Source organism: Dermochelys coriacea, chromosome 5 (assembly GCF_009764565.3).
Source record: "Dermochelys coriacea isolate rDerCor1 chromosome 5, rDerCor1.pri.v4, whole genome shotgun sequence".
In the NCBI taxonomy this organism is placed as follows: domain Eukaryota; kingdom Metazoa; phylum Chordata; order Testudines; family Dermochelyidae; genus Dermochelys; species Dermochelys coriacea.
In genome coordinates, this window is record NC_050072.1 from 111,029,425 (window position 1) to 111,048,294 (window position 18,870).

The 18,870-nt window shown below is 38.6% G+C and overlaps 1 protein-coding gene across 35 annotated transcripts in view; it reads left to right on the forward strand.

The window, feature by feature from the left end:
* CCDC171 (coiled-coil domain containing 171) overlaps positions 1–18,870 on the forward strand; it is a 269,930-nt gene that overhangs the window by 48,275 nt on the left and 202,785 nt on the right. For all 35 annotated transcript variants that reach the window (XR_006281477.1, XR_006281476.1, XR_006281478.1 and 32 more), the window contains 3 exons: positions 3,706–3,798; positions 5,026–5,186; positions 12,599–12,737. Coding sequence is in view for 32 of the 35 variants with exons in the window: in XM_043514804.1 (XP_043370739.1) it covers positions 3,706–3,798; positions 5,026–5,186; positions 12,599–12,737 (393 nt within the window). In the remaining 3 variants the exon portion in view is untranslated. The remainder of the gene's footprint in view (positions 1–3,705; positions 3,799–5,025; positions 5,187–12,598; positions 12,738–18,870) is intronic.

Consider the following 18,870-nt stretch of genomic DNA (forward strand, 5'->3'; position numbering starts at 1 on the left):
TTAGCAGTGTTTGGTCTGGAAAAGAGATTTCTCGGGAAATAAACAGCAGTCTATGTATAAAGTCTTGTGATGTGTACAGGTGCTAAAAACTGGGTGGGAATGCTGTTTGACAAACAGTCGTGGTGGGAAATGTGTATTTACTCTTCTTGTATGAGAAACAGAATTGTCAGTTCATAAATTTCGGGATATTTGTTTTTTACAATAATGTATGGTGAATCCCCAATATTTCATGTGTTGGAGCTGCCAAATCATAGTTAGCTGAAGCCCAGGGTCTCTTATAAGGTTAAAAAAGTGTCCGATGACGTGGCCATTAGATGCTTAGACTCCTCAAGGAGTATGGGCCGTTAATGGAAATACCCCTCCAGGTTTCATGATTTTTTTTTAAAATCTGATCTAATTACATTGACTTTTACATATCCTATCAAATGGATTATCATGCATTGGCTTGGCAGGCTTGATACCCTGTGAGGGGTCCTGAAGGAAACTCTCACAGTGGTGCCTTGCAACCCTTATCTTGTCTTTCTAGAAGCCCTATATCATCAAGTGAGCTAAGTTACTGAAGTTCCCATGTTGTCCTTTACTAGTGATTCATTGTGAATCAAAGTGCAGTATAACACTCAGCAACTGTCACTACATACTGAAGCCTTAATGAACTTGTTTAAACAAGAAGTTTACCAATCCACTGGTAGAAGAGTTGTTTTTTTGCAGGGTGGGTTTGATTTAAATCAATTTGATTTAAACCATGATTTAAATCAATAGTCAGGAAGTTAATCATGGTTTTCTACATAAAAGTGCATTCTTGTTGGTTGTTATAACCTCAATATGTATTCTTCACAACTCAGAGGTGATGTAAGTTTCATTATTAGAAGGTACACACTATACATTTTTAAAGAGTGATTTATTTTGAAAACTTTTCAGATTAGTTTTACAGCTATATCAGAAAATGAATGAATGGTTATTTCATTTACCAAAGGTAATTGAAGCAGATATTTATAAGTCATTGGGGGGGGGTGAACTATCTCCAATTAAACAGGTTAATCAGTAATATTTGGGGGATTTTCTTGCCATCCTCTATTAGGAGGAGAACATCACCAGACAGACATTTAAATTGTTTTATTTAACTAAAACAACAACGTTAAGTATTCTGGATTTTTTTTCTTCAACAGCAAACATATAATATTTAAAAAAAAACAAGTATATGTCCCTTGCTTCTCACATTTATCTCCAGACTTCTTCTCCTTGTCCAGCTCTATTCCAGCCACAACAATCTTCTATTCATTGAACATTTTGAAACTTTGCACTTTTAGAGAGAGATAAGGGATTGACTCTGTGTACACATATTTGCAGAAGGACAACAGATTTGAGGTCTGTTATTTCTCACCTCTATATATTAAAAAAAATTTTTTTTTGCTGTTAACAAGCATGTTACCTCTGGAGAAACAAATCCACAGTTTGAGAACTGCCAAACTAAGCATCTCTCATAGAATATCAGGGTTGGAAGGGACCTCAGGAGGTCATCTAGTCCAACCCCCTACTCAAAGCAGGACCAATCCCCAGTTTTTGCCCCAGATCCCTAAATAGTCCCCTCAAGGATTGAGCTCACAACCCTGGTTTTAGCAGGCCAATGCCCAAACCACTGAGCTATCCCTCCCCCCATAGTATCTTCTAGACTGAGCACGGAGTTGCATTGGGTAGATAGAAAGATTAACCTAAATAATCTATACAGAAGCCTGTGGAACCCATAAGATTGGATCCCTAATCCATGAACTATTGGAACTCGTTTACAAAACTTTTCTTAAACATTACATGAATATATTGTCTCATACTATAGAATTAGAATTTATAATCCCTATTCCATGATGAGATATCTTTGTGCTATAATGTATATTAATTAAAACTACCTTAAACTAGATTTTTTTCCTTCAAAAGCATTTTATCAAAAAAATTTGATTTAAATAAAAATAATCTTTTTTTTTTTAATCTTTGATTTTTATCCACCCTGCTAGGCACCAACTTCAGAACTTTCTCTCCTAAATATTCTGAATCCAGAAAAAGCCAAAAATATTTGCTATTTTGTCTTACCTTTCCAAAATCACTAACAGTGAATACTTCCTGTGTGACTTCCTGTGTGGTTAGATTAAAACCTAGTCCTCCAGCATTCTTTCTTCTCTTGATTGTACTAGGTGTGAAGAAGGAAATTTGAGACCAGCTAGTGGTAGAAGGAGTTTTTGACAGTTGTGCTGAACTTGAGGCCACAAAATAGTTATAGGATTTGTTCCTTCACTGGACTCAATCTTCCAACCAAGTGAAAGATCCCAGTAGTGGTAGAAAACAATATACTTAAGGTTGCAAATCAGTTTCCATTATACCAAGTTTTCAGTCATTTATTTTCTAAAATATTCATCTATTCCGCTGAATTTCTCCAAGCTTGGTCTCTGCCTGAAAGTCAATGATTATTTTGTTTTGTTTTTATTTAATGATGATGATTTTGAGAGAGAATTCTTCAGGTTTTTTTTCTTCTTTATTTTTATGTCTGTCTGTTTTTTTGGTTCTTTTTTTTTTTTTTTTTGGTCACACAAGGGTTAAAAATATATGTAAAATACACACTGCCTCTTCCTCTCTGGTATGTATGTATGTTCCTTTTCAAGGTCAATTTCCCCGCCCACCTCGGACAAGCTACATAAATTTGCAAATAGAAATTTGGTATGGACATAGTTCATAATGAGTTGTAAGTGCCTTGATAAATATAGGGGGGAAATTGATTAGAAATAAAGTTGTGAACGTTTGCAAATGTACTCGGGCACAAGTGCCATAGAAAATCCCATTAACATTTGAACTATAATATTCACCACAGGTGTACTGCACATGTGTGCACAGGTTCAATTGCAAAGTGAGATAGCTAATTACACTGGCTTTAAACCAGCCAGGATATTTGTTAAAGAAGTTATCTACTTCCTGTTCTCCCCACTAAAGCCTAGGAGGATGATCATAGGACAAGGACCCAAGCCTTAATAATACTTCACAATTAGATAGGACTTCAGAAATATTATATAGGTTTCATAACATCCTGAGGCAAAGAAGTTATGTGACTCGGTAATCACATAGCAGTTTATTTATAGCATCTAGATTAGAACCGAAGTCTGTCTGTGGACCCAGACGTTAACCATAGTCCCTCCCAAACAAATCATAGTGCCTTAACTATCTCATTACTGAAATGAAGATTGTGCATTCTATACTGCAATTATCTGTCAGGATGTATGATTCTGGACTGTATTCTATTGTGTTCAATTGGCAATTTCTTAGTAATACAGAAGGTGAGCTTTCAGTCATATCTGCTCATTATTTGACTTCTGAGTGCTCATTTCTAATATTAATATTGGATTAATAGATTTTGTGTCTGGAACACGTAATTAATAGAAAAATAATAATTTTATCGGTACTGGGTGGGGTTTTTTTAGTTGTTTTTGGTGAATTTAGCTACATTCCGTTCTTTTGATATTTATGTATATATTTTTTAAAATAACCATGTAGCAGGGATAAAAACCAAAATAGCCTAGCAACAGCCAGGGAGTGTGGATTCCTAGTCATCTGAACCAGTATAATAAAATAGTGTTATCCTACATCTTGAAAAACCTTTTAAAAATCATAGTCCTATTTAAGTTAATATCTGTCTTTTGGGAATGTAAATATTTTTCATATTTTTAGGCAGCTACTGTGAGAGTGAAGAAATTGGAAGAAAATATTGAGGCAGAGAGAGCAGCACATCTGGAATCCAAATTTAATTCTGAAATTATCCAGGTAAACCAGTGTCAAATATTTGTGGAATTTCCACAGTTTATGATGGAGCAGCTAGTAGAGCTGTAAGACCCCAATCCTGAAAAGATTTATGCCTGTGTTTAAATTATATATGTGAGTAGTCCCAATTCAGAGGACTATGCACACTGGCAACCAATGGAGAAGTTTTTGCAGAAACAGGGCCTAAACGTGTACTAGTTATTGCATGACTGTAGGGGAAAATTTTTAAATTTTAAAAATTGTGGCAAAACCGTCAAAAGGAAATGTCCTACTATTAAAACATTCCTTTACTGTTAAAATACCCAATAATTATATTTTTGCCAGGATTGCTGATGGAACTGAATGGAGATTTAAAGCACATATGTACTTGTTTCATGGGAGCAACAAACTATGTAACTTAGATGGTAGTTCACTCTGAAACTACTGTTTTAAATATGATTTTCAGTGAACAGATTTTAACTTAAAACAAGATGATAGTACAGTATTGGCAGATAACAAACATGACTGTGTCAGCTTGCTCTAGATGGTCTTTCAAATAAAGTGTTAATCACAGTTTACTTTAAAGAACAAACAACGAAACTGAAGGTGCTGAAATCATTTTCAAAATTTATTCTTTTCATTATTTGTGCTCTTTTTGCATTCGGACTAACTAGTGTCATTTTGTAGCCCATTATATTTTCTGGCTCTTGTGCTCTCTAGTTCTCACTGCAAACACTTTTCTAAATGACCATTACACTAATATAAAAAAGAATAAAGAAAAATGTATTTAATTTTCCTCCTTTATACATGATATAATTGAATTGGGAGGGCAAATTTCTTTGGTGTTAGAGGATCTGTTTTACAAACAAAAGACTGGTAAGGTTTTCTGTTAGTAGTTGATGTACATGGAGTTGTCACATTTCTGCTCTCCATTATATGCAACTCTAACCTTCACCATTAATCCTATGCTTTATGCTTTAATGGGACAAAAAATAGAAAACCTCTGAGAAACCTTACCAGTGTACTTAACTTAATTAATAAACTCTAAATTCCTCCAAAGTATAGTAGTCTGAGTAAAAGCATCTTATATCTTTTTTTTATTTTTCTCTGCTTTTTGTAGTGTGTATTCATATCCCTTTGTGTGCTCAGCGCTTCCTCACTCTCACACATACACAGCAAAAGAGAACACTACTGAAGATTAACGATAAGCTTTCCCTAACTTGCTTTAATTGCTTTCTTATCATTTGATAGTTAAGGATTCGAGACCTTGAAGGAGCTTTGCAGGTAGAAAAAGCCAGCCAAGCAGAAGCTCTTTCTGATTTGGAAATGATCAAGAAAGAGTTCAAAGAGGTGGAAAACGCATATGAGAGAGAGAAACATAATGCCCAAGAGAGCTTGGAAAAGCTCAATATGTAAGTTTATTTATCTACTAAATGTATTGTAAGGCAGCAGTAACAGCGTTTGTAGTATTATAATTTACATCCTTCTTAGGTTGCAGTTACTAGAAGATGACATGATCACACACACTTGAACAAGCCTGACATTCCATCAGTGCTGGTACATATACACACTGTGGGAAGATAGAGAAATGTAACCTATTTTATATGGATCGTATGCAAAACATTCATATTGGGATGCTTGCTAGCAGCATTGCATGTGACAACCTTTTTTTTTTTCTTCTTAGCAAGTTAATATGGATTTATTTTTGTTAAGGGAAACTCTTAATTTACAGATTTTCAGAGAAGCTGCAGATTATTCAGGATGAGGAATGCCTCTTAGCTTTTGTATGCAGTGTTATAGCCGTGTTGATACCAGGATATTAGAGAGACTAGGTGGGTGAGGTAATATCTTTTATTGGAACAACTTCTGTTGGAGTGAGAGAGAAGCTTTTGAGCTTACATGGAAACCTGAAACTTGAAGCAGGTTTTCTCAGGGTATTTGGGTGGCTCGTTTCATGATGCAGTCTGCTTCTCTCATGGAGTGTTCTTGTTTGGTAAAAGTGGTTTTGAGTGAGTTAAGGTGTATATCCCAGAGCATATTCTGTGGTATCTGAGTGCCTGGCTGTAGATAAAAGATTTTTTTGGTGTGTTTGGGGTGATTATTGGATCCACAAAAATAGGCGCCTATCCCTCAGGCCCAAACCCAACCCAGCCCAGCCCAGCCCCGGATCTGCTGCGGCGGGGAGAGGTGCCTCTTCCCCCCCCCCCCACCCCAGTTGTTGCTACGGGGGAGAGAGCCTCTCTCCCCGCTGTAGGCCTGGGCAGCCTACACCCCTCATCCCTGGCCCCACCCAGAGCCTGCACCCCCAACTGGAATCCTCATCTCACTTTCCTCCCCACACCCTAACCCTCTGCCCCAACACTCTCCCACCCCTGCCACATTAATTTTGTTTTGTGCACTAATATGGAGGTGATGTGTCACACATCACCTCCATATCAGTGTACATAACAAAACTCATTCCGCACATGGGTGGGAAAAATTAGAGGGAACACTGCCCCAGACTCTTTTGAATCATGATGATCATGGTTGCGGCCCTCCGGAGAGGGTGAATTCATATTTTCCATTACCTGGATGACTTTCTCAAGGCAACATCATTCCAGCTTGGCCAGAGCCGCCACCTCCCCCTGGCCATTCTGTCTGTAACATCAAATAGAACGTTTCCAGGATTTTTTTGGATCTTACACAGTGGGGCAGAGTTAGATTACATGAGCCCATGGTCCAGATGTTATTGTATGACTGTTATATTTCTCACCCAAACTTTACAAGGACAACTTGTCTTCTCACCTCTAATTTTGGACAAAATAAAGCCCCTAAAATCAGCTTACCTAAACCATGGTCACCTAAGAATACTGGTGAAGTTTCATTTTTCCAAATTTATCCAGCTATCTTGCCGTTTTCAGAAAAATTTTTGATTCTACAGACTCTTCTTCCTCACTCTGCTCTTCTCAAAGAACTCTTTCCCCTTTCAGCCTATAATTTTGTTACAGCTTCTCTAATGGTCCATTATTGTTCTATGTGGCTCAGAATCTCAAAATTAGTAAAATCTCAATTTCTGAGTGGTTAGAAAACTTTGATCCCAAGGTATGATTTCTTTCCTTTTTGGAAAAAGAGTGAGTCTGTATAGACATGGGGTTGGGATTAGTAAAGTATCTTTTATTTACAGTATGTACAGTTCCTACAGAAAATAGCTTTGAACAGTTGCTCAGGGAAGAGCCAGCTTCTTAGGGAAGCATACTGAATGTCTGTAATCAGCACAAACAGACTTTCAGTGTTTATAAACTTTATTTTGTTTGTATCCTGTGTTTAGTTTCTAATTAGTTGTATGCTTGAACTCCTCACAATACACCTTTTGTTTGAAATGATTGCATGTTCCAGGTGTCACTTAAAACTGGGGAATGACCCTCCCTGGTTGGTGCCTGGCCACTTTAGAATGTCTTAGGGTTTTTTTCAGTTCAAAAGGGGCTCTCTTTCTTAAACACAAATGGCCAAATATATGGTGTATTTTTGGTGGAGTTAACCAAGGAACTCAACTATCCCAAGACTCTGCTTTCTGCTGTTAACTTGGATGCAAACATGAAGATTTTGCAAAAATTCATTGTTCTAAAAATGACGACTCCTCCTAAATACACTGTAGTATTGATTTGTCTCAGTGACTTCCTACATGAGCTAATTTGTTTTCATTTGAGACATTTCCGCAATATTTTAACTTGTTTTGATGATTTTCTTTTCACCTTGTGTAAAACTTCATTAAGTGTATGAATTTGATAGTTTTACAATTTGTGGCATAATACATTTGGGATGAGAAGTAGAATGCATACTCTTGAGCTTACAGTCTTTGGTCTAAATACTGATGAACTTTGTGTTTTGCTTTAAACTTCCTTTATGAGAGAACCCATTTATAAACATACGTCACTGCTTTAGTCAAAGCTTATGTTAATTAGTTTATCTGTCAATGTTACTTTGCTCTTACTCTCCTCATTAACTTATCCTTGTACGTGGTATCAAGACTCTGAATCCAACTCTTAGATTATTTCATTCAAGATCTTGGAATCAACCAAGAAAGTAATTTTAAGGCTGGAGATTGGTGGGGCTACGTGGCAGAGACTTTAGGCTCCTAAAGTTTTAATTTGAATAATTCATCTTCCAGTCTCCAGTCCTCCTCCCTTTTGGTACCTAGAACACTGTAGAATCTACTGAAGTCCATTACACTTAGTAAAGCAATTATCTCTTATTTTTTTAGCTGTCCTAATATGACTGTTAAAGGAAAATATTTTACTGCTTTAGTAAAAATTTCCAGAGGCTTTCTCTTTCCACTATCTTTTCCTTAAGAATGTTTTACTTCCTCCAGGAAATATTTACTCTTTCAATACTCTTTCCTAGCAGTTTTGTCCTGTTCTCTTTTCTTTAAAATGTCTCTTCTCGTACACACCTTTCCCCCCCCCCCCCCGGCTGTTTTCAAACTGCACAAATACTGTGTTTGATCAGAGGTTCTTAAGCTGTGATCTGTGGAACGCTTGCAGGTATTCATATACATTTTGTTCCTTTTCCATGCTTTCATTTGCTAAATCTTATGAAAAGATATCTAAAAATACATTAAATATTTTTTTCATTTAAGAAACTGCTGTAATTGCAACAGGGAGCTCATGTCATTATAGATGTATAGGGAGGTGGTTCATGCAACTGTCTCATGAACCTCCTTTCTCCCGTTCACAGCATTTTTATATAAACATGGTCCCCACTATGAAAGTTTGTGGTTTTTTGTGGTAATCAGTAGGTCCGGATTTATCAAAAGGGAATGTTTTAGAAAGCAAAGTAGTACCCTTGCATTAGAATGCTCTTTAATTATCCATAACAGCCTAATTTGTTTCTATCAGGTTTGTCCACTGACTGTGGTCATCTGTTTTGTTTTGTTTTTTTTCCCCTCTCCATGCTACAATTCTTCTCTGTTTTTTGGTTTGTCTTCTCCACCACTGCATTTTACATCAGAAGTCTATTGAGACCAAGCAAACATCCAAAAGTAAAACAAAATGCTTACCTCTGGAATGTTTCCTAATCTTGGACTCTGGGAAGGGGATGGGATGGTGTAGAAAAAGGACTCTGTATCCCTGGCTTCCTCAGCATGCTTCATTGCAAAGAGAAGGAAAAAAAGAAGGCCAGTATCTGATCTAGGTCATTTGAAAGAGGTCCCATCCAGTATTTGATATACCTCCGTTTTTTTCTTCACATTTAGTGTTCCAAACTGTCAGATCCCTTGCGTTAAAACAGGATGCAAAACAAATGCTAAAGCAAGTTCCATAACTAATCTGGAAGCAAAAGTTGGATGATGGAAAAATTTCACAGGAGCTTTTATTTTTTAAACGAAAAAGAGGTTAAGATCGCCTAAATTATTCCGCACATAAAATTGGGTGGTGAGAATAAAACAAGAAGTGGTTTGGATTCAGTACTATTTGACTTTCCATTACTTTTGCTTTATTAAAATAACTCTTAAGTTCTGCCTTGGCTGTTGTTGTTACTAGGGACAGGCCAACTGCAAAGTGCTGTGCACACTTCAGCTGTTGTCTTTGTACCTAATGACAGGCCAACTGCAAAGTGCTGTGCACACTCAGCTCCTGTTGTCTTTAGTGGGACCTGAGGCATCTCAGAGCCTTGCAAGATCAGACCATATATGTGTGTGTTAATAGATTTTTGTGGACATAGTACGTTAGCATTATTTGATCATATATGAATATGGAATATGTCTAGTGATTACAGCATGGGGCTTGACATTCAAAGACTTGGTTTTATTGACTTTCTCCATGGCCTTGGGCAGTCACTTAACTTGTCTGTGCCTCTATTTACACCTTTATGAAATGGAAATAATACATACCAATATAACAGTGATGTTGAGTCTTAATGTTTTAGTTGATTTGATATTTGAATGTGCTCTGGCAACAAAAATTATAATAATTAGAACAATAATAAGAATAAAAATTAAACCGTATAGAATTAGACCATGTTTTCACAATTGTTTGAACATCTTTTCGAAATTTTGCAAATTGTTCAAACTGTACAATGCACAATTTAGAATAGCACACAACCAGATTTAATATACACTATATGGATAGTTTTGGTGCTACTGTTTAATAATGGTTAAAACCGGCAAGACTTCATTCAGTCTTGAAGCAACTTCGGAGCTAATGGAAATGGTGAATTTTTCGTTTGTTAAATGCAATCTACTCCATGCCAAGGCCAAACTTATTTTTAAATTTATAATTTACACTAAATCATAATTCAAAATGTTGACAAAAATTAAAAATAATTCATAACTATGTTTTAGCTGATAAGTCTTTCAAAATATCTCTAAAAACAGACTTACAAAATCTCAGTGTCTGTTATATTGTAATTGTTCATATTAGCATAAGCATAAATAAATAAATATTAAATTGCATTCAACTGTCTCAGATCTAATAATCTGTTGGATCAATAATCAGAATTACTATCTGGATTAAGAGACCTGCTTTTCTTTAAATTGAAAAATAAAGGTTTTTACATAACCATAACACAAGTATAATATTTTTTGGTCTTAAACCTAAGCTTGGAAAGAGAAGAGAAAAACAGGAAAAAATGAATAGCCAATTTTGCCTTAGAGAGCAGCAGTTTTTTATGTCTAGAATTACTTTTAGAAATATTTGGAAATATATTTTGAGTATGGCAATTTACTTTGATAAACTAACACTGGATTGTGAGAGGACATAACTGTTACAGATATGGTACCACTAGAATTAGAGATATTGATCTATAAATTTAAGTACTAAACCTTTATTAATTATATATTTAAATTGTTAAAAACAAAACAAAACCAAACAAACCTACTGGGAGGATTGAAAAATTAGAAAACCAAAATAAAATAGCCGGATACAAATGGCACGCCCATTTTAGAGCTTAATTAACACGCTTGGTTAGTACATTAGACATGGAGAAAGAATTATCAGTTCTGGCATCAGAACTTAACAGTAGTGTTCTACTGTTTCCCCTCAATTGTTGATCTGAGCAATTTTATTAGCTGCTGTATCCACACGACTTTTGCCAACTGAGTATTTTACAACCAAAAACAGCCCTCCCTAGGGTTGGGAAGGTGGTTCTTCCTCCAGAGAACCCAAACTCTCTCCAGAGAAGTGCCAGTTTACAGTCAAACAGACAAACTGAAAGTCTTATAATAAAGTTTTAAAAGAAACAGAAACAGACTCTCACCAGAGATCCTTCCTCCCAACTATTCCTGAGTTTTCAGACTCTCCCCAAATATGTGGTGATTAAAGTCAAAAGCAAACAAGTAGAGTTCTCCCTGACTCAGAGGGGCTGTCAGCATCTTCAACCTCCCTCTTACAAGGGAGAAGATGACTGCTACTATCTTGCCACCCCCTTTCCCATTATGGTTTGCTGTGGAGGCCTACAAATCTTGTCATTCTCTGGCACTTGGAACTGCATTTCCCAGGATTCCCTCTGACCAAAAGTGCAGAGAGCCCTAACTCTCTCACACTTCAAGGCTGTGCTCCTCTGCCTTAGACAGAGTCAACAGTCTGTGTTCTCTCCCAAGCCACAAACTGCCACCATGGAACAACTTCCCTTCTCTCAGTGATGATTTTCCTTGTCCCACAAGTCTGTCTTGGATGGCTCATAAAGCATAAACATTCTTTACAGCAAATAGACAAACAATAAATTCAGGGGAAGATCCCACTGTTAAAATTCTAAAAGCAAGGAATAGGATGGGATTTTGACTCTGAGCTCTTGGACATCGCTTCCAGAGACAGTGAGTAATGAGGGTAATAATGTCCCTAGCATTTAGAGTTAAACCATTGTTACATTGTTTGAACATCTTTTTGGCATTAAAATCCTATGCCACACAATTTAGAATAGAACATAACCAGATTTCATATAGACACGGTGGGTGCTACTAAAAGGAAAAGGAGTACTTGTGGCACCTTAGAGACTAAAAAATTTATTTGAGCATCAGCTTTCGTGAGCTACAGCTCACTTCATCGGATGCATGCAGTGGAAAATACAGTGGGGAGATTTTATATACACAGAGAACATGAAACAATGGGTGTTACCATACACTGTAACAAGAGTGATCAGGTGAGGTGAGCTATTACCAGCAGGAGAGCAGTGGTGGTGGTGGGGAAATGGGACCTTTTGTAGTGATAATCAAGGTGGGCCATTTCCAGCAGTTGACAAGAACGTCTGGGGGACGAGGGAGGGAAATAAATATGGGGAAATAGTTTTACTTTGTGTAATGACACATCCATTCCCAGTCTTTATTCAAGCCTAAGTAAATTGTATCCAGTTTGCAAATTAATTACAATTCAGCAGTCTCTTGTTGGAGTGTGTTTTTGAAGTTTTTTTGTTGAAGAATTGCCACTTTTAGGTCTGTAATCGAGTGACCAAAGAGATTAAAGTGTGGGTGCTACTGTTATGCTTTAATTCAAAGCTTGTTAGGCAAGACTTGCCTGGAGAGTGAATAAGAGTCAATTTCTGAGGTAATTGAACTGTGGTGAATTTTGTTCATTAAATATAATCTAGAGGCCACGTCAAGACCACTAAACCTATTTCACTTATGACTGCAGGGATAGTACAAACACCTGGTTATCTTAAGGAGAGGTACTATTTCTTTAAAGCCTTTCATTTAAGGAGTGGATTTTTTTTATGAAAAAATGTAAAGGCAAGTTTTAAAGCCTTATGGCATGAAAACATGATATATAGTGCATCTGTCAATTGTATTTAAAAGTTATATAATGTTGGTTGACAAAAGTATATTTGAAAAACTTGTTCTAACACTGAAATTTTTCAGATTCGAAAGAGAGTATTTTTCCACAAACAAGCAACTAAATGAAGAGATCGAGGAAAAGAAGAAAGTAATTACAGACCTCTCTGAGAGACTCCAGGTTAATGAAAAAAGTTGCAGAGAATTACAGGAGGAACTTGCAAAAGTAAGAGAGAAGCCCTGTGGCACTTGCTTTATTGGGCCAGTAGATGACATTATATATTTTACATATAAAAAGCTGAAGAATGTTATGAAAATGATTTGATTTCACTGTAGGTCTAATCTAAGGGTAGTCTACATTTAAACTGCTACAGAGGCACAGCTGCAATGGTGCAGCTGCCTGGCTATAGCACTTCACCATGGATGCTACCTACACCTACAGGAGGGGTTCCCCCATCAGCATAGTTAATCCACCTTCCCCAGAGGTAGGTCAACAGAAGAACTCTTCCATCGTCCTAGTGCTGTCGAGAGCAGAAGTTAGGTTGACATAGCTATGCGTCTCAGGAGAGTGGATTTTCACACCCTAAGAGATGTAGGTATGCCAATTATAAGTTCCCCAGTATAGACCGGCTCTAAAGCTCTGCCACGGTCTTGCTAGTGTGGCTTTGGGCAAGTTACTTCACCTCTGTGCCTTAGGCTATGTCTACACTACACATAGTCATGAAGGCAAGTGTACATATAGGCTGACAGAAGGAGTTTTTCTGCTGGTATAGATTCATAGATACTAAGGTCAGAAGGGACCATTCTGATCATCTAGTCCGACCTCCTGCACAACGCAGGCCACAGAATCTCACCCCCACCCACTCCTACGAAAAAACTTACCTATGTCTGAGCTATTGAAGTCCTCAAATCATGCTTTAAAGACTTCAAGGAGCAGAGAATCCTCCCTCAAGTGACCCGTGCCCCATGCTACAGAAGAAGGCGAAAAACCTCCAGGGCCTCTTCCAATCTGCCCTGGAGGAAAATTCCTTCCCGACCCCAATATGGCGTCAGCTAAACCTGAGCATATGGCAAGATTCACCAGCCAGATACTACAGAAAATTCTTTCCTGGGTAACTCAGATCCCACCCATCTAATATCCTATCTCAGGGGATTAGGGCTATTTACCCTGAATATTTAAAGATCAATTAATTACCAAAATCACATTGTCCCATCATACCATCTCCTCCATAAACTTATCGAGTAGAATCTTAAAGCCAGATAGATCTTTTGCCCCCACTGCTTCCCTTGGAAGGCTATTCCAAAACTTCACTCCTCTGATGGTTAGAAACCTTCGTCTGATTTCAAGTCTAAACTTCCTGGTGGCCAGTTTATACCCATTTGTTCTTGTGTCCACATTGGTGCTGAGCTTAAATAATTCCTCTCCCTCTTCGGTATTTATCCCTCTGATATATTTATAGAGGGCAATCATATCTCCTCTCAACCTTCTTTTAGTTAGGCTAAACAAGCCAAGCTCCTTGAGTCTCCTTTCATAAGACAAGTTTTCCATTCCTCGGATCATCCTAGTAGCCCTTCTCTGTACCTGTTCCAGTTTGAATTCATCCTTCTTGGGAGACCAGAACTGCACACAGTATTCCAGGTGAGGTCTCACCAGTGCCTTGTATAATGGTACTAAAACCTCCTTATCCCTACTGGAAATGCCTCTCCTGATGCATCCCAAAACCGCATTAGCTTTTTTCACAGCCATATCACATTGGCAGCTCATAGTCATCCTAGGATCAACCAATACTCCAAAGTCCTCCTCCTCTTCCGTTACTTCTAATTGATGCGTCTCCAGCTTATAACTAAAATTCTTGTTATTAATCCCTAAATGCATAACCTTACACTTCTCACTATTAAATTTCATCCTATTACTATTACTCCAGTTTACAAGATCATCCAGATCCTCCTGTATAATATCGCGATCCTTCTCTGAATTGGCAATACCTCCCAGCTTTGTATCATCTGCAAACTTTATTAGCACACTCCCACTTTTTGTGCCAAGGTCAGTAATAAAAAGATTAAATAAGATTGTTCCCAAAACTGATCCCTGATGAACTCCACTAGTAACCTCCCTCCAGCCTGACAGTTCGCATTTCAGTAGGACCTGTTGTAGTCTCCCCTTTAACCAATTCCTTATCCACCTTTCGATGTTCATATTGATCCCCATCTTTTCCAATTTAACTAATAATTCCCCATGGGGCATGGTATCAAACGTCTTACTGAAATCTAGGCAAATTAGATCCACTGCGTTTCCTTTGTCTAAAAAATCTGCTACTTTCTCAAAAAAGGAGATCAGGTTTGTTTGGCACGATCTACCTTTTGTAAAACCATGTTGTATTTTGTCCCATTTATCATTGACTTCACTGTCCTTAACTATTTTCTCCTTCAAAATTTTTTCTAGGACCTTGCATACTACAGATATCAAACTAACAGGCCTGTAGTTATCCGGATCACTTTTTTTTCCTTTCTTAAAAATAGAAACTATATTAGCAATTCTCCAATCATATGATACAACTCCTGAGTTTACAGATTCATTAAAAATTCTTGCTAATGGGCTTGCAATTTCAGGTGCCAATTCCTTTAATATTCTTGGACCTTCCCAAATGAGGTTAGCTATGCTCTTTACTCCTGGGGAAATTCTGACCCCTGCAGGGGGGCGCAGAATACATACCTTCTGCAGATTTCTTGGCTCAGATTTCTTTCTGCAGAAAAATGGGAGAGCAAAAAAATCTGTGGGGAACACACACCTCTTCTGTAGCAGCCCAGGCAAGTCTGCTGGGAGCAGCTGGCAGCAGAGAGCAGATCACTGTGGGGAGGGGAAGGGAGGAGAGAGGATGGAGGTGTGTGCATGAATCTGTGGAGGCCTTCAAGGGCCAGGGCTGGGTGCCTGCCTGCATGAGAATGAATGAGAGAGACTCACTCAGTCCCTCTCCTTGCTGTTGCTGCATCCTGGGCTTGGAGGCATAGGGCTGTGTGAAGCAGGCTCTGTACCTGAGGCACAGCAGAAATGTAACAACTAAGCAGGCAGGCTGCTCATGTACCCATTGTTTGTTAATTGTTCCCATTCTTAGTCAATTAAAGCTCCTTTACCTTGCCAAAAAAGAAGAGGAGTACTTGTGGCATCTTAGAGACTAACAAATTTATTTGAGCATAAGCTTTCGTGAGCTACAGCTCACTTCATCGGATGCATTCGAATGAAGTGAGCTGTAGCTCACGAAAGCTTATGCTCAAATAAATTTGTTAGTCTCTAAGGTGCCACAAGTACTCCTCTCCTTTCTTTTCTGCGAATACAAACTAACACGGCTGCTACTCTGAAACTGTTTACCTTGCCAGTGTGTTGAAAAGAGCCTTATTGTAAATGACAATAACGGAATCCTCTGGTAAGAAGGTCTATATGCTTTCTCCCTTTTTTCGCTGTGCCAGGGAGGCACAATGGGCTTAGATTACAGCTGAGGAACTGTTTTACTTATCCATTTAAAAAAAAATGCAGGACAATGATTAGCAAAACTGTATGACTTTCATGTGTGAAAGTCTGAGCAATTTAAAGTGACAGTCTACTTTACAAAAAGAAAAGGAGTACTTGTGGCACCCTAGAGCCTAACAAATTTATTTGAGCATAAGATTTCATGAGCTACAGCTCACTTCATCAGATGCATGTGGTGGAAAATCAGTGGGAAGGTTTTATATACACAGAGAACATGAAACAATGGGTATTGCCATACACACAATAACAAGAGTGATCAGGTAAGGTGAGCTACTACCAGCAGGAGAGCTGGGGAGCGGGGGGAGAGCACCTTTTATAGTGATAATCAAGGTGGGCCATTTCCAGCAGTTGACAAGAACATCTGAGTAACAGGGAGGGGTGGGGGAATAAACATGAGGATATAGTTTTACTTTGTGTAATGACACATCCACTCCCAGTCTTTATTCAAGCCTAAGTTAATTATATCCAGTTTGCAAATTAATTCCAATTCAGCAGTCTCTCATTGGAGTGTGTGTTCGAAGTTTTTTTGTTGAAGAATTGCCACTTGTAATCGAGTGACCGGAGAGATTGAAGTGTTCTCCGACTGGTTTTTGAATGTTATAATTCTTGATGTCTGATTTGTGTCCATTCTTTTACGTAGAGACTGTCCAGTTTGACCAATGTACATGGCAGAGGGGCATTGCTGGCACATGGTGGCATATATTACATTAGTAGATGTGCAGGTGAATGAGCCTCTGATAGTGTGGCTGATGTGATTAGGCCCTATGATGGTGTCTCCTGAATAGATATGTGGACACAGTTGGCAACGGGCTTTGTTGCAAGGATAAGTTCCTGGGTTAGTGGTTCTGTTGTGTGGTGTGTGCTGGTGAGTATTTGCTTCAGGTTGGGGGGCTGTCTGTAAGCAAGGACTGGCCTGTCTCCCAAGATCTGTGAGAGTGATGGGTCATCCTTCAGGATAGGTTGTAGATCCTTGACGATGCGTTGGAGAGGTTTTAGTTGGGGGCTGAAGGTGATGGCTAGTGGCGTTCTGTTATTTTCTTCGTTGGGCCTGTCCTGAAGTAGGTGACTTCTGGGTACTCTTGTGGCTCTGTCAATCTGTTTCTTCACTTCATCAGATGGGTATTGTAGTTGTAAGAATGCTTAATAGAGATCTTGTAGGTGTTTGTTGCTGTCTGAGGAGTTGAAGCAAATGTGGTTGTATCGCAGAGCTTGGCTGTAGACAATGGATTGTGTGGTGTGGTCTGGATAAAAGCTGGAGGCATGTAGGTAAACGTAGTGGTCAGTAGGTTTCCGGTATAGGCTGGTGTTTATGTGACCATCGCTTATTAGCACGGTAGTGTCCAGGAAGTGGATCTCTTGTGTGGACTGGTCCAGGCTGAGTTTGATGGTGGGATGAAAATTGTTGAAATCCTGGTGGAATTCCTCAAGGGCTTCTTTTCCATGGGTCCAGATGATGAAGATGTCATCAGTGTAGCTCATGAAAGCTTATGCTCAAATAAATTTGTTAGTCTCTAAGGTGCCACAAGTACTCCTTTTCTTTTTGCGGATACAGATTAACACAGTTGCTACTCTGAAACCAGTCTACTTTACAGAATACCAAACACCAAAATAAAAGAAATGTAATTTAAATGAAAATCCAGGATTATAACCGGAATGCAGGGCCTTAATTACCAAGTATTTGTAACTTAACTTTCATGTGTTTAGGAAATGCTGAACAGTTATTGTGATTTATTTTTTCCTGTATGGTAGTTTAATAAATTACCAAAATAAGTGAAACTGATATGATTATATTGCATTATATTGACAAATAAAATATGCAGAATTTTTGATTTTTAGACATGGAATTGCCCCAGGAGTAACTCGTCAGTCAGTATGGTTGTCTCTACACTGAGGGTTTTGTGAGCAGAGCTGTGTCATCAGGGGTGTGGTTTTTTTAGCTATGCTGGTATATATTTTAAGTGTAGATCAGGCCATAGTTCTCTCCTCTGTAAAATGGGGATAAACAGCTCTAACTCGCAGGGTGTGATGGAGAAATCCATTTTGAAAATCTATCTTAGTTTCATTATAAATGTTCAATTTTTAAATAATTCTTCTGTTAGTAAGTGTTAGCTGTTACAATAACCTCCCCTTCCTCTTCTCCTTCTTTTTTTAAACAGATCTTGTTAGTTATGAGTTGTAAGTGGCATGTCATAAAGATTGTAGGGAGAAAGGAGGAGAATATGTATGCTGTTATCTGTTAAGATTTCTGCTTATGGTGTATTTTCAGTGTCCGATTCAATTACCTTACTCATAGGCGCCAACTTGCTGGGTGCTCCGGGGTTGGAGCACCCATGGGGAAAAATTGGTGGGTGCTCTGCACCCACTGGCAACCAAGCACCCCACCTCTGCTCTGCCTCCTCCCCTGAGCGCGCTGCATCCCAGCTTCTCCTCCTAGCTCCCAGCACTTGCCACCACAAAACAGCTGTTTCGCGGCGGCAAGCGCTGGGAGGGACGGGAGGAGCGGGAACGCGGCACACTCGGGGAAGAGGCGGGGCCGGGATTTGGGGAAGGAGTCTAATAGGGGCAGGGAGGGGGTGGAGTTGGGATGGGGACTTTGGGGAAGGGATTGGAATGGGATAGAGCCGGGGGTCGAGCCCCCACCGGCGCTGGGAAAAGTTGGGGTCTATGTCCTCACTTAGCTTTCATTAGGTGTTTGACTGTAGAAATGTCTTTGTTCGTTGTCTGATCTAACCACGTCCTTGTTTGATGTTTTCATTGTGATGGTGTAGTTTTTATTGTTTTATTGGATCTCTATTGGGTTAGACACTACTTTTGCCATCTGACCAGTCATGGT